The 16,511-nt window shown below is 47.3% G+C and overlaps 1 protein-coding gene across 2 annotated transcripts in view; it reads left to right on the plus strand.

Annotated features, from left to right (window-relative positions):
• Ctsb (cathepsin B) overlaps positions 1–16,511 on the plus strand; it is a 21,687-nt gene that overhangs the window by 2,435 nt on the left and 2,741 nt on the right. Inside the window, exons 2-8 of one of the 2 annotated variants that reach the window (XM_021202922.1) lie at positions 9,360–9,510; positions 10,013–10,098; positions 11,679–11,793; positions 12,376–12,494; positions 14,015–14,100; positions 14,331–14,474; positions 14,955–15,071. In XM_021202922.1, coding sequence (XP_021058581.1) covers positions 9,385–9,510; positions 10,013–10,098; positions 11,679–11,793; positions 12,376–12,494; positions 14,015–14,100; positions 14,331–14,474; positions 14,955–15,071 — 793 coding nt within the window. In that variant the 5' untranslated portion in view covers positions 9,360–9,384. Of the gene's footprint in view, positions 1–9,359; positions 9,511–10,012; positions 10,099–11,678; positions 11,794–12,375; positions 12,495–14,014; positions 14,101–14,330; positions 14,475–14,954; positions 15,072–16,511 lie in introns of those variants that run through there. The other variant, XM_029541305.1, reaches the window with a different exon arrangement.

Here is a 16,511-nt window from a genome sequence, read left to right on the forward strand (position 1 = left end):
CCTGTAGGACAGTTCTGCCTCAACCTCCTGAATGTTAGGACTACAGACAGATTCTAATGTTCCGGTTTATCCTTAGCTTTTTTTTTTTTTTTTTTTTTTTGGAGAACAGGTTATGTAATAGTCTTGGCTAGCCTGGAACTAACTGGCTATGTAGACCAGGATGGCCGGGGCATGATGGGGTACACAAATTCAGAGATAAATCTGCCTCTGCCTCCTCCGTGCTGGGATTAAAACCGTGGGCCACCTAGCAGTCTTCATTTTTAGCTTCAAGCCTGAACCCCCCTTTCTGCAGACCTGTGGCCTCCCAGGCTCAGGTGTGGGGTAGAAGTGGGTGGCTCCTCTCTGGTGGGACTTGCTTGGTTGGGGTCAGTTTGGCTCCAGGACTTGCTTTGTCTGTCACAGGGACTTTGGCAGCTGTTGCTTCCCTTATTCTTTCCTACTTCTGCACTTGAGATACAATGTATAAGCATTGTTTCCTGTAACTTAGTTATAGTGTGTGTCTCATTCACTCAGTTTATGAGATTTGGTGATGTTGATACCTGAAGATTTAGAAGTTATTTTAATTTGTTGGGGAAGGTGGCAGTGTGACAGGGGTTTCATGTATCCCAACTAACTCACCACATAGGGGAGGATGGCTTTGAACTTCTGATCTTCCTGCCTACCTCCCAAGTGCTGAGATTATAGGTGTGCACCTTGTCAGGCCCAGGGAGCTTAGTTTATTAGGTTTTTTTCTTCATTTATTTGAGACAGGGCTATGTAAACCAGGCTGGCCTTGAGCTCACAGAGATTCACCTGCCTTTGCCTCCTGAGTGCTGGGATTGAAGATGTGTGACACCATAACCCAATTTTTTTTTTTTTTTTTTAATGTTAGGGTTTAGCTTAGCAGGGTATGAACTATGTTAATCCAAGTTCAAAGCCATCTTGATCTGTCTAACAAATTCTAGGTTAGCCAGGGCTACATTATGACCCTGTCTCAAAAACAAAAACAACAACAACAACAACAACAAAACAAGTTTGAGTTTAGGTTTGGGATTTAGTTTTTGAGACAGGATCTCATACAGCCAAGGTTGGCTTCAAACTTGATATGTAGCCAAGGAGAACTCGAGATTTCTCCTGCCTGTGCCTTTTTAAGTGCTGTGCTTAAAGCATGTATACCAAAAAACAAAACAAAACAAAACAAAAGCATGTATACCACCACACATCTACAACTATTGGGTTCTTTAGGTCATAAACCTGGGTATCTGAGCTTAGGGGCAGTTGGATGTAGTTTCTAAATATTTTTGTGTTAGTTTTGTGTGTACCAGGGGTGCGCGGGCGTCTTCCACAATCACTCTCTGCTACGTAGGCAGGGTCACTTATTTTTTTTTTTTTTAAGATTTATTTATTTATTATATGTAAGTACACTGTAGCTGTCTTCAGACACTCCAGAAGAAGGCGCCAGATCTTATTATGGATGGTTGTGAGCCACCATGTGGTTGCTGGGATTTGAACTCATGACCTTCGGAAGAGCAGTCAGTGCTCTTAACCACTGAACCGTCTCTCCAGCCCCGGCAGGGTCACTTATACCCAGAGCTTATGGATTTGGTTGGTCTGGCTAGCCAGCTTGCCTCAGGAATCTCTTTCTCTGACTCCCGAATCCTGGGATTCCCAGTGCAGGCCACCAGGTCCTCTCAGTATTCCCCAGGGGATTAGGGTTTTGGTCCTCATGCTGCACAGCGATGCCTTCCTCACTGGGCCAATCCCCTGCAAGCCCTACTTTCTCGTTTCTAAAGCTCAGTTGGTTTGTGAGTTTCTAAAGCTCAGGAGGTTTGTGACGTTGGGAGACTTTGTGAGAAAGTGAAGTCACCTGCACTAAGTCACTGTGACTTAGGTAACTGTGATGGAATTTGACCTAGAATTCGACCTCCTGAAGGTGATTGATCCTTCCTCAGGTATGGCCATTCAGGGCCTGCCCATGGTCTTGTCTCATGCCTCAGTTTCGCTCATCTGTGAAGTAGAAAGAAGCCTTCTACAAGACTGGAGGGCTCTTTCCAGAACTGGTGCTTTATAAAAGCTGAGTGCTGGGAAGGACCGATGGTCTGTGATCTCAAGTGGTAACCTGTTTTAATTGGGTCGGTACCTGGCCGAGAAACTGCTCTTCCTTCTCCAGCTGGCAGGGTGGAAGAGAAGAAGGCCGATAAATGCCAAGTTAGCATCCACAGAGCACCACAGAACTCTTAGATGCTCTCAGATCAGAGGTGGCTGCCCTCTGACCTCCTGACCCTCTGACCTGCTGATCTGGCCCAGGCAGGTGATGCTCACCCACAGGGATCACAAGTCCTTCCAACTTGCATAAGGTGCTGGCCGGCTTGTGCCAGTCAAGGGTATATAAAACCATATCAGAATTCAAGTTGCCTGGCACCCATTCTCAGCATGATCCCTCTGGGTTTGGGGCTATGCTGTGTTTTGGTATCAAATAGTAGAATAGATAACCACATACAAGGCTTTATTACAAATAATATAATGGTCATAATTCTTTACACCAAGTAGGATACCTGGAGAGGATATGTTTTGAGACACAGTCTTATATTTCAACCTGGCCTCAAATTCACAGTGTAGCCAAGGATGGCATTGAACTCTATCCTGCCTCTCCATGAGGTGTGTTATAGCATATACCACTTACTGTGTCTGGTTTAATGTGATGCTGGGGACTGAACCCAGGATGCCAGGCAGGCATGCCATCTGAAGTATATCCTTCGTCTCAAATTAGGATACTTTTTAAGACAAAGGTAATTACTCAGGGATAATAAATGTTGACTGCTGTGCACAGAGAGAACTATATAGTCAGTTAGCAGTGACCGGAGGTTGTACCTGGTGGCTCTGCCTGCTGGTGGTTGTCCCCAGCCTGGTACAGGGAGGCACTTTCCCAAAGAGTAGCTTTGCTTATCATTTCTGTGAGCCTGGAGAGGACCCCAAGAGGTACCCAGTTCACAAACAAAATGTTTCTGTTGTCTGCCCTGTCCTCTGGCTGACCAGCCTGGAGCTTAATTTAGCCTGCAATCGAATTAGGAAGCAAGCAGAGAAGCATAAAGCACTAATCTCATTTTACAGCTCAAGGTCTTTAAGAGCCTTGTACTCTTACATATTTTAGGAGCAGGCTTTGGGACTATACTAACCCCTGCATCTCGGAAGCGTCTCTGCAGGTCCTAGTCCAATTGTCTTGTTTTCTACAAACAATGAAATGCTTTTCCTCTTAAACGAGGGCCTATCCTAGTTAGGGTTACTATAGCTATGGTGAAACACCATGAACAAAAGCAAGTTAGGGGGGGAAGAGTTTATTTGGATTATACTTCTACATTGTAGTTCCCCATTGAAAGAAGTCAGGAAAGGAACTCAAACAGGGCAGAATCCTGAAGGAAGGAGCTGATGCAGAGGTGATGGGGACGCTGCTGACTGGCTTGCTCAGCCTGCTTGCTTATAGAACCCAGGACCACCAACCCAAGGGTGGCCCCATCCACAATGGGTCAGGCCCTCCCCATCAATCACCTGTCAAGAAAATGCCATATAGGCCTCTGCGAAGTCTGATCTTCTGCAGGCATTTTCTCAGTTGAGCCGGTAAGTGCCCTGCCATTGAACTGCATCTCTAGCTTCCTCCAGATGTGCCGTGGGTAGACAGATAGTAGCTGTGGGCAGCCCCAAGCTGTCTGTTCTTTAGGATCACCATGAATCAATCACACAGTTTTTTACTAGGAGCAGAGATGTACAATCTGGAAACCCACATCTGGACTATGATTCAGACTTGGCAAAGGGGGAGTCTCTGGCCTCCCTCAGGTCTATTCTGCACACCTTTGAGGTTAGTGTGTCTGCTTCCACTGGGCAAACCAGTCAAAAGGAAAGCAGTTCCCACTGTCCTGTCCTGTGGGTGGACTGAAGTGGTTAATGCTTGAGGAACAATTGCCTGTAATGACAGGCAAAGCCTAGACAAGTTTGTTTTTATGGAAGAGACGCTCATAAAGTGTAACATCAAGGCCCCAGTCAGTCTCCCCATCCTTTTCCTACCTCCCTAATGTAGAGTCCCTCAGCACAACTGTGATGGACGGCCACAGTTGTGGCTGCACAGTTAGAGCTGATGTGTGAGAGGTCAATACCATGTACCGCAGTCAGGGAGAGATGAATGAAGACTGCTCTGTGTGTGTGTGTGTGTGTCTGTGTGTGTGCGCGCGCACATGCACTTATCCTGTGCCAGGACGTGGCAGGTGGCCTGTGGCACATTCAGTATACATATTCTGTCTCCTTATAGCCTTTAGAATGTAGACTTAGACTCTAGTCTGCCTGAGACTGTGTGACTACTCAAGAAAGCTTTCTTTGGTCAGGCTTGTCCCCCCCCCCCCATGTTTAGTGTGCTGTTACATTATGCTTCCTTCACCCTGGCCTCAGCTTCCCCTTGGATGTTTGTGCCATTTTCTTCTAGAGTCCCAGGAGTGTGTTTGTCTGAGGAAGGACATCTAGCTAGTTGGGGAAATGGTTTTGCTGTTGATGGGATCGCCAGTCCACTCACTGACCATTCTGTTCATGTGACAGTGACAGTAATAGCAGGACTCTGAGACACTGATTGCTGCAAAGGTTTGAAAAGGAAGAGGGTAGTGGAACCCAGGACCAGCTGACTTGAGCTAGAAATAAACTGTGCCCGCAGCTGCCCTCTACTTGTACACCTGGAAGAGGGGGCTGGTTAGCTCTGGATGCACTTGTGTGTTCCAGCCCCCCTCTTTTGTGAAATAAAGACTTTCTGTTAACTAAAGTGAAAATCACAGAATTGGGAAATACAAGGAAGTGCTTACTAAACTAGGGGAAGCGAAAGCCCTTGGCTATTTAAGGCAAAGGCATGGAACCCGTGACAGTTAACAGGTTTATGGACAGCTTAGCTTGTCATTGTCGCTATTGGCTGTGTCACCAAAATGCTTGTGTGTGTGATGCCTGGGAAGACTGGCTACTGGTACCCTAGGTAGGGACAGCAGGCTTCATATACTTCAGTCTCAGGGCTCAAGCCTTTTGACAAGGCTTGTGGATTTTACTGAGGGTGGAAGCTTGTTTTAAGTCAGAGTCCGGCCAAGCGGAGGCTTTGAGAGTGGGTTTGGATCAAACTGGAATTAGCCATCACAGGCTGAAAGACAGGAGTTTAGGGGGGAGAAGGGATGAGCCTTCTCTAGCTAGCAGCAATTTCTTTCTGTGTCCACTAATGCAGGGTTTCCCTACCCTCCTCTGCTCCTCACATCACCTGGAAACCTGGTGCTCATTACCACCTCAGAAGTGCAGGATCTGAGCCTCAGAGAAGGGCAGTGACCATGGATGACAGGGGCAAACCAAGATCTGGATGTTGGTATCCAGTCTCCAGTGGAGCCTGGCCTCCTCAGGCAGCCACGGTGGCTGGTGGTCAAGTGAATCCCATTTTGATTCCACCCCTCATCCCAACCTCTTGAGGAGGAGTGGGGAATCTAGGTATTTAGGGGTGAAGTATCCCCCAAACCCAGGGTTCATCTTGGTATGATTAGGGTTAGGCATTGGGTAGAGAATAAAGTCCAGGGGTCAGGGGTAGGCTGCAGAACCAGTGGAGACCCAGCTTCTCCTGTGTCCTGTAGCGACAATGGCTAGGATCTGTAGGCTACAGAACCTGGGAACACTGGTGGCTATGGCCGTGGGGAGTGCATGTGCTCTTTGCCATGGCAGAAACCAAAGACATCTTGTTTAAAATTTAAAATTTGTTTAAATTGTTTAAAATTTCAAGTTTCCATGGAAACAAACCTTTTTACCCAGCTTATATTTAACAGCTCAACAGATGCCGAGTCCCTATGGGGTATCTCAGGACACTCTTATTCTCTAACACATAGTATGTTGTGAACCCAAGGGTGTTAGTCCTTCAACATAGGAGATCCTAACAGATTTACCTACCAGCCCTTTCCTTCATCTAAATGCCCACCCTAGGGAGTGGATACGCCAGGGTTTCTGCATCAGTGTCTTGGAGGAATCAGTTTCTGGACATAATAAATGGCTTAGTTGAAAAAGAGTTGGTACAAGGATCTGAGTTTGATTCCCAGAGCCCATGGGAAAAAGCCAGGCATGTTGGTGCAAACTTTGTAGTTCCAGCACTGGGGAAGCAGAGGCAGGCTCACTGGTCGCCAGCCCTGGCTGTTTGGTAAGGTCCAGGCCTTGTTTGGAAATAAAAGCTGGGTGACACCTTAACCGCACCACCCGTGGTTGTCCTGGTCTCCAGAGGTACACACATATATTGTACTTGCAGACATTTGAACATGCATGTACATAGACACACACACAAGTTAAGATCCAGTACAAGGCAGAGAGAGTTGCTAAAAAGAAGAAAGGAGACACAATTACCAAACTATATGATTGGAGGCCATGTGATGGCTGACACATGGTCATGTGACCATGAGTCACTGGAAACGAAGCAGTAAGTGTGCTGGAGAGGAAGCCTGGGAGGAGGAAGCTTTATTGGTGGCAGGAGATGGTGGGTAACCCATTCAAAGGCCATTTTCAAAGGTCTTGTTCTGTGTGGCTGTGATTCTTGGTCACACAGTGGATTCTTTGGGAAGTGTGATGGGGTGCACTTGCAGTTACAGCCTTCAAAAGTCACTATAAGTTCAAGGTTGGCTTGGTCTATGCAGCAAGTTCCAGGCTAGTTGGGGCTATACCCAAGGCCCAGTCTTAGAGCAATGGGGCAAGGAGAGGAGAGAGAATACTTTGAAATACAAGAACATATATATTTAAAGGTTTACATATTCTATGTGTGGCTGCCCATTTCCCACTGTTATGTATTACAAGTCACTGTATCCATTTTCCCATTGTGGTCTTCCTGTATTTCTTTCTTTGTTTTGTTTTGTTTTGTTTTGTTTTGTTTTTTTGAGACAGGGTTTCTCTGTGTAGCCCTGGCTGTCCTGGAACTCACTTTGTAAACCAGGCTGGCCTCGAACTCAGAAATCCACCTGCCTCTGCCTCCTGAGTGCTGGGATTAAAGGCGTACGCCACCACGCCCGGCTCTTCCTGTATTTCTGATGTGAGAGTGTGGTGTGGTGCTGGGGTGGGGACCAGAGTCTCAGGTATGCTAAGCCCACGGTTTCAGCCCCAAGTGCTCTGATCTCCAAGTCTTGTGTTATAGAAGACACAACACCTTTAATGGGAGCTCTGGCTTTGTTTTTGTTTTTTTCCCATATACCTGGGTCACTGTAAGAGTCAGTTTTCTCCTTTATCAAGCAGAGGATCAAACTCAGGTCATTTGGCTCGGCAGCAAGCACCTTTACCTGCAGAGCCATCTCGCTGGCATCGACTTTTAATTTTAATGTGATGCCTAAAGGGTTATGTTTTAGGCCAGCTTTAGGCTTTCTAGGGAGTAAGTTTTGTTTGGAACTTTTTACTTGTTTAATTCTGTGTATCACAGTGTAGCCAAGGCTAGCCGTGGACCCGTGCTCCCCAGGCTTCATCCTCCTGAGCCCCAGGGTTACAAGCATGCCCACAGGCAGCCCAGACAGGCATGTCTCCCAGGTCTGTCTGCCTTCTGTGTAGCACGTTGGTTTGGGGGAGCCAGGTGTACAGAGTTAGCCCCTCCTTGTTTTCCCAGGACAGGCAACCAGCTGTGTAAGCACTATTGCGGGAGTGTGTCACTTCCTCTTTCCCTAGCCCACACACACTCTTCTCACACCCAAGTGAGTTTTGAGTGGCCTGACTTTCAACAGAACTTGTCAGAGTCACTGTCACCAGGCATTTTATAATATATTATGGGATTGTTTCCTTTGGATCTTCTCCAGAATATTCTTTTTTTCCATACACATTATTCTGATAGATGAGTTGTTGTTCAGACTCCCTCCCACGTACCCACCACATACACTAGACAATGGTTCTGACTCTTTGAGGGACACAACTCTGCTGCTTGAACTAAATCGAGAATTCTTAGTTTTCCTTCAATACAGTTTCCTGTCTGTGATCCAGTACCCAGGAAGCAGGCAGGAGGAGTAAGTCTGTGTTCCAGTGTCCTTTTGACCTTTGACCCTGATGTAGCACATTCACTCTGTAAGCCCTGGAGTCAGGGCAGGGTCCCAGCCTACCCACACCTACTGTTGCTCCCACCAGACTCAAATCACATGTCAGCATCCAGGAAAGGCCTGCTCTTTATTAGCTACTTGCCCAAGAGGGTGACTCACGGGTTGAACTGGAAATGACTGGTCTCCTGATTCTTGAGTCAGTTCACAAGGTCTAAGGGCTAAGGTATTGATGTAATAGTTTTCCTTCTCTGGAGCTGGAAGCAAAGCCCTTGAGCGACAGGAAAAACCAGAGGGGCTTCTGGGAGCCTGGTGTCCCTGGCACAGCTGGTGTGGTTCCTTAGTTACCAGCAACTGACACCCGCCCAGGTGGGGAGATGGCTTAAGCCTGAAGTGAAAGGAAGGAGGAAGTTCCTAGAGCTTGTCCTCCAATCTGCACAGTCACCATACATGCAAACAGAATGAATTTTTTTTTTCCAAGCAAACCTTTTATTCTCTTTTTCCTGTTTTGTTCTGTGCAAAATTCTCAAAAACATTTTAAAAATTACTGAAGAGGTTCACTCCTTTGAGCCTCATTTTCTTTTTTTTTTATTTTCTTTATTTACATTTCAAATGCTATCCCGAAAGTTCCTTATACCCCCCCCTACCCACCCACTCCCACTACTTGGCCCAGGCCTTCCCTTGTGCTGGGACATATAAAGTTTGCAAGACCAAGGGGCCTCTATTCCCAGTGATGGCCGATTAGGCCATCTTTGAACAGAATGACTTTAACATGTCCCTTTACATGTCTTTAAGTGAGGCTTGTAAACCCTGCTTTTTTTTTTTTTTTTAAGTTTCCTTATGGATTGACTCTCCTTAGGACTCACACTGTTTGATGGTTTGGGGTATTTTTGTTTGTTTGTTTTGTTTTTTAAATTTAATAACTTTTTTTTTTTACTTATTCACTTTACATCTGGCTCACTGTTCCCCCCCTTCCCAGACATCCCCCCACACACATACAATCTGGTTTTGTTTTGTTTTGTTTTGTTTTGAGGCAGGCTGTAGCTACATGGCCCAGGCTGAACTCTGTTTTAATACCTTAGAATTCCCAGTACAGGGTTTACACTACATCCAGCTTAACGCTAACTCTTCTTCTAGAACACCGGAGAGAATCCCTTAAACTTAGTTCATCAGGTACATACAGTTTAAAAATATCCAGGAGGGAACATATATATTGTTGTGTGTGATATCTGCTCCCATCCAACCAGGCTTTACGGTGAGGCCAGAAAGGCTGCAAGAGGCCCGAGTGGCACCCGTGTGTGGAGATCATTTTGATGTTGCCTGTATCCTTTCTAGGTGAGTGCAGGATCCAGCTTCCAGGATGTGGTGGTCCTTGATCCTTCTCTCTTGCCTGCTGGCACTGACCAATGCCCATGACAAGCCTTCCTTCCACCCACTGTCGGATGACCTGATTAACTATATCAACAAACAGAATACAACATGGCAGGTAGGCTGTGCTGCTGGTTCCAGTCTGTCTGTGTGTCTTTACAGGTCCCTGTTTTGGGTCACCTTGTGCATACTGCCTCTGAGGTGACTAAAGGGCTGTAGGGCATTCTTTTCTGCAAGTTGAAGCTCATAGACCACACCATCGACTCCTCTTCGGTCTCCTTTCCATGTTGTGTGCATGAGAGTGAGTGCACATACATGTGAATCCTCGTACATGGAGGCGTATGTGGGGGGGCGGGGATAAGTGAGTGTCGGAGCCAGGTAGACCCTGGGAAACTCCTATGGGATATGAGGAAGTTCTGAACTATTTCCTGCCATCATTTCCTCCAGATGTGGGGCAGGTGTCTCGCTAACAACTAAAAGCAGATTAGAGAATTACTCTGCCCTGAATCTCTCTGCCTGCTCCCTAGCTCCCTGAATTGGACAGGACCCCTGATCCACTCATCCCATCATGGGAAACCCCTTGGTGGGTAGGTGACTGTCCTGGTGTGACTCTCTTTCAGGCTGGACGCAACTTCTACAATGTTGACACAAGCTATCTGAAGAAGCTGTGTGGCACTGTCCTGGGTGGACCCAAGCTGCCGGGAAGGTGAGTGACACAGCCTGGAGTGGACACTGCCCCCACATACTGGCTTGTGAACAGTGGTGCTAGTATTGGGGTGTAGGGAGAGGTAGACGAAGCCCTCTCTGGATCCCCTAGGTGTGTCCTTCAGAGACTCAAATGCTGGATGTACTACCTTGTCTCCGAGGTGTCCCATCCAATGTGAGGCCCCAGACTTGGCAGTTGAGATATGGCTACACTCAGCTATGAATAATTCAAGGAGAGTCCATAGAAGTTATTTTTCTGGAAATCTGCCTTGGACATTTTTATGCAGAAGTTGTTCTTAGTAAGGATTAAGGATGACCATCCAAAGATGGTGATAATGTTGTCTAACTCAAATCAGGCAAGGCATAGTTTAATAATTTAGAAATTCCAAGTAAGAAAGGTGGGAGAAGATTGCTTTAGAATCAGGTCAGAGTCCACACGGGAGCAGCGGCTTATACTGCAGGTCTTTTCTTGGCTCCCCCTTCTGGATATAGCCACACAGATGCATGGTGCCCTGAGGGGGTTTCCTGTGGCCTTCATGATGATCTTCCTGCCGGGCATGCTCCTCCACATCCAGCCCCCCCATACCTCTCCTGGACATCAAACTGAGGACTCCCACGTGCTTAATGGGTGCTCAGCTGTTGTCACTTCCTCAGATCTAAGGAGGGAATTTGAATGTTTCCTGTAGACAGCTGTAACACCTAGGGTAGGCACATCGACCCAAGTGCATTGTAGGAATGTACTAGGAAAATAAAATAAATCCCAGAGCTGGAGAAATGGCTTAGTGGTTAAGACATGTGTTGCTCTTGCAGAGGATCCGGGTTCCAGTTCTAGCACCTATCCAGTGGCTCAAACACATCCATAGCTCCAGTTCCAGGGGATCTAATAATACCTTCTGACCTCCGAGGGCACTAGGCACATGTATAATGCAGAGATATACATGCAGGCAAACAAAACAAACAAACAAGCCCAAAACCCACTCATACACTAAGTAAATAAATCTAAAAGAGAAGGATGCGTCACAGGTGCTTTCCTTGCATATCCACTACACCAACCTAAAAATAAGCCTGAAGAATTATTATTTAAAGTAATTTGAATGAGATGCAATGAGATATGCTTATAATTCTGACATTCACTAAGGAGTTGGTCAAGGTAGGAGGATAAAGAATTCCAGGCTGGCCTGGGCTACATAGCCAGACCCTATCTAGGAAGGAAGGAAGGAAGGAAGGAAGGAAGGAAGGAAGGAAGGAAGGAAGGAAGGAAGGAAGGAAGGAAGGAAGGAGGTTAAAACAACAACAACAAAACCTTGAAGTACCAGGACAGATGTCTGTGATGGGGGCAAAAAAACCATATCTACCCCACACGGGCCAGACAGATAAAAATTACCCATTAAATGAGCACAGAGCAAATGCACACAATGCTGAGTCACTCTGAACAGTGGAAAGTGGTAAAGGATACCTCCTGCCTGTTTCTCACCACATCTCTGGGAGACACAGCCCAGGCTGGGGACAGCCACACTCTACTGAGTCTTTCGGGGCAGGGAGCAAATTATTGTAGTTTGCAACCGTCTTCCTTTTGCCTAGGGTTGCGTTCGGTGAGGACATAGATCTACCTGAAACCTTTGATGCACGGGAACAATGGTCCAACTGCCCGACCACTAGACAGATTAGAGACCAGGGCTCCTGCGGCTCTTGTTGGGTAAGACCCTGCTGGTGGGGAGGGCTCCTGGAAGAGACTGGTTGGGGTGTGATTGGCATATCTAGGGAGGGACCAGCTGTGACAAGGCAAGTGAGGAAGGGTTTGCACCACTGTGGTTTGTGATCCCTGTGGTCGGGAATACTGCAGGGATGGAGTGGATGATGGGCATGCGGTGGGTCTTGTATATCTAGGTCTGTGTGCACAGGCTGTGAAGCTACTTGCCCTCAGTAAACAAGGCGGCTCTGATCCAGCAGAGCTTCATGAGTGTCCTGTGTCTGTCAGCAAGCTGATTTCTGAATTGGGGCAAAACACACACGACAGAAAATGGAACCCTCTTCACTAAGCACATCGTTCAGTGCATTACATGGGTTCCCAGTGTTGGGTGGTCATCTCCATGGATCATCCATAGTCCTTACATTTCCCCAGATAATCCAGTTCAGTTATACTGACTTCTTTAATGCTAAGTGTGAGCCCAGGGGTCTCTTCTGACATTGAAAGGGTCTAACCACTCAGAAGGTTGAAGGCCCTCCCTGCTTCAGGTAAGACGGACTTCTTACCAGGTAGGACTTAATATTACCACAGGCATTTGGGGCAGCAGAAGCCATTTCTGACCGAATCTGCATTCACACCAATGGCCGCGTCAATGTGGAGGTGTCAGCAGAGGACCTGCTTACCTGCTGTGGTTTCCAGTGTGGGGATGGGTGAGTGTTGGGCACCTATTCCCGAAGACCTAACCCCTTCCTCCTCTGTGCTAAGTAACTCGGGGATTCCCCCGGGAGGGGAAAGCCATTTTCATGGCTGAAACAGGAGACTTAAGGGTCTGCAGGCAGACTCTGTTGTAGCTGCTGTTGTTGAGCTTCTCGGAGCCAGTCTTGCCTCAGCTCGGTGGGCATAGAGCCCTGGCAGAAAGAACATCGTGTCCAAAAGTTGCGCTTGCTTTCTGTCCCCTGTCTGACTTTCATCCTTACTTGTCCCTCATCATCCCTCACCGCCAAGCCCCAGCTCAGGGAAGCATTCTGGTCTGGTCTATAAGGATGACAGACTCCAGATGGAATGTGGGCTTACTGTTCCAGAAACTCAGTTCGTAACTCAGGTGCTCCCCAGTGTTGTCTGGCCCTTATTCTTCACCAGTGGTGCAGGAGAGACATTCCTGCAAGTTCCAGAACATGTGTGTCTAGTCCTTACACCGGTAGCCGAGGAACAGCAGGAAGAGAGAAAGGGTAATACCCATCTCTTACCAGGCCGAGCCTCATGCGTCTCTATTCTGCCTAATGCTTCGGAGCTGCAAGGGGCACCACCCCTTGTTTTGCAAGGGGTTCTCCTAAGTATAACTCCCAACCCAAGTAGATGCCCTGAACCAGGGGCATATTCACGGTGGCTGTAGTTTTTAGAGTCCATCGGGTGGCAGTGAAGGCAGCATGAATCTTCCTGCCTGCGTGATTTAAGGCACAGAACATGACATGTCTGAGCTGCCAGCATCACCGAGCTTACAGTTGGCCATCAAGGATTCTTTGAACCAATGCTGCAGTGTCACCACTGTGGATTCCATAACCAAGATGGCCCTCGATTGAGTAGAGAGAGTAGTGTATACAGTATACAGCATGGATACTTTAAACAGAGATGCTTATGTTCCGTACAGAATGGACCAAGGGAGTGTGAGATTTCATCATGCTGCTCAGTGTGTAATTTAAAACTGAGTTAATTCTGGAATTTTCCACTTAAGGTGTTTGGACCTTAGTTGATGGTATAACTAAAACCTTGGAAATCAAACTAGCCTGGGCCTGGTGTTGCATGCCTTTAGTCTCAGCACGTAGGAGGCAGAACAGGAGGGTCTCAGCTTGATCTGTGTAACAAGTTCTAGAGAGAACCTGCCTTGAAAAAACAAAAAAGAAAGAAAACCATAATGGGGGCGGCTACTATACTATACTATAAGGGAACTGTGCAGTTGAGAACCATCTTTCCAGAAAGAGGGGAATGTTGAAACTAGCTCAGTTTGTTGTGGACATGAAAAGAAAGGGTCCTTGTGGCCAGAGATGGAGCTTGGTTGAGTCCCTGGTGGGGTGCCAGTGGAGAGAGGATGAATTGGGATGTTGGACTGTGGGAGGATTCTTGTGAGGACAGTGTATTCCCAGGGGGACCTTGGCATTTGTACCGTGTAGTGATGCGTTCTGGGGACAGCTGGGACTTCCTGTATCTTGCCATTGACAAAGCTCTTTTTCAGCTGTAATGGTGGCTATCCCTCTGGAGCATGGAGCTTCTGGACGAAAAAGGGCCTGGTTTCAGGTGGAGTCTACAATTCTCATGTAGGTGAGTGTTTGCCCACAACTCCTGTCTCTCAGATGCATTTCATAGGCAAGTGTTAGTGGCTTCCTTTTCTATGGTAAGGGGAAGGTCAAGGATAGAGGGCCAGCTGATGGCTAGTTAGCCAGGCCATCCTCAATATAGGAGCTGCCCCACAGCATGTAGACATGGTCTGATCTGGGGGCCTCGAAGTGGGGGTTGCAGGCTAACATCATCTCGTCCCCTCCATCTGTCAGGCTGCTTACCATACACCATCCCTCCCTGTGAGCACCATGTCAATGGCTCCCGTCCCCCGTGCACTGGAGAAGGAGATACTCCCAGGTGCAACAAGAACTGTGAAGCTGGCTACTCCCCATCCTACAAAGAGGATAAGCACTTTGGTAAGCTGGGGCCTGGGCTGGGGCCTGCTAAAGGAGGAAGAGGCCAAAGTTATTGAGTGTTAAGAGTCCAGAGACGGGCAGTGGTGGTACACACCTTTAATCCTAACAATTGGTAGGCATAGGCAGGTGGCTTTCTGAGTTCAATGCCAGATTGGTCTACAGAGAGATCTAAGACAGCCAGGGCTACAACGAAAAAAAACCAGGAGCAGTAAAAAGGAGGGAAGCTGAGGTAATTCATAACCTGTCTCACTCAATGGAGATGCACACTCTGTCTTGTCTCAGTCCATTTGAGCTCCAAGGGACCGGGCAGATGGTTGTTTTGCAAGGGGTTAGAACCTGGTTTTAAACCTTGGGGGTCCTCTTAGCCTCTTCTTAGCTCTACTTAACTTCTTACCTAGGAAGCCTTCTTTGACCTCTTCTGGAAGGCCTGGAGGGGCTGGAGGCCCTTTCTCACCCTGACCAGCTTTGTTTCTTTTGCAGGGTATACTTCCTACAGTGTGTCTAACAATGTGAAGGAGATCATGGCAGAAATCTACAAAAATGGCCCAGTAGAGGGTGCCTTCACGGTGTTTGCTGACTTCTTGACGTACAAGTCAGGTACCAGTTGGCTCCAACAGAGCCAGGGTTGGAAGGAAGTCAGAGCTCAAGGGTCCAGGGTCTACATAAGCCAGCGGGTCTCACAGTGAGAAAGGCAGGAGCTTTGGGAGGGGACTGGGGACTCAGTCTCCCTTCCCCTCTGTTCTCTGGGCAGGTAGTGGTGGTGGTGGTGGTGGCGGCGGTGGCTCTTTCTGTCCACAGAGCCTCTCTAGAGTCCCTTTCCAACCTTGCCAGCCTGACTCTGTTCCACACTCTGCTGTTGCTGCTTCCTTCTACAGCAATTTCTCCTGCCTTTGTCTCTCATCCACATTTGACAGTGATCGTTTCTCTTTGCAAAGGCCTAGATCACCTTAGCTGTCCACACCGCTGGGATGACAACTCAGAATCAGGGTTCTCTAGAGCAGTGGTTTTCAACCTGCCAGTCTCAACCCCTTTGAGTCAGTTTGACACAATGAAAATACATCCTGTATACCAAATATTTACATTACTATTCATAACAGTAGCAAAACAGTTATGAAGTAGAAACAAAAATAATTTTATAGTTGGGGATCACCACAACATAAGGAACGGTAAGTATTGCAGCATTAGGAAGTCTGAAAGCCACTGCTCTAGAGGAACAACTTAAATAATGAGTCTGTTTGGATGAATCTGTCTATCTATGTATCTATCTTTTTATCTGGAGGGGATTTATTACAGTGGCTTACAGGCTGTGATCCAGTTAGTCCAACAATGACTGTCTACTAACAGAAGGTCCAAAAAATCCAGTAGTTCAGTCCACAAGGCTAGATGTTGCAGCTGGTCTTCAGCATACGCTGGAGTCTAAAGAAGTAGACTCTAATGCCAGTGAAGGAATAACTTACGAGCAAGAGCAAGCTGGCAAACAGAGTTTCTTTCTTCCGAGTCCAGCAGACAAATGGGGCCCAGATTAAGGCTGGGTCTCCTCATCTGCAAAGATCAGAATTAAAGGTGATCTTCTCACCTCAGAGATCCAGACTAGAAGTGGGTCTTCCTACTTCAAATGATTTCATTGAGAAAACAATTCCTCACAGGTGTGCTCAGTCATTTGGGTTTTAGTTAATTCCAGATGTAGTCAAGTTGACGACCAAGAATAGCCATCAGAGCCCCTGTACCTGAGCAAGTAGAAGGCCTGGGTGACCAGATCTCTGAACACCTGAGCTTCGATCAGCCGACAGTGGCCTGTGTCTGTCTCTCCCTTACCTCTCCAGTGAACCCCAGAGCAGGAACTCTGCAAGCGATCTAAACCCAGACATGGAATCGCAAGGTGTAAAACAAATAAGTGGCCTTTGGGTTTTAAGTTTGCTTCATAACTTAAAAGTTATCAGGGGCTGGTGAGATGGCTCAGTGGGTAAGAGCACCCGACTGCTCTTCCGAAGGTCCAGAGTTCAAATCCCAGCAACCACATGGTGGCTCATAACCATC

This window comes from Mus pahari, chromosome 8, assembly GCF_900095145.1.
Source record: "Mus pahari chromosome 8, PAHARI_EIJ_v1.1, whole genome shotgun sequence".
Taxonomy (NCBI): domain Eukaryota; kingdom Metazoa; phylum Chordata; class Mammalia; order Rodentia; family Muridae; genus Mus; species Mus pahari.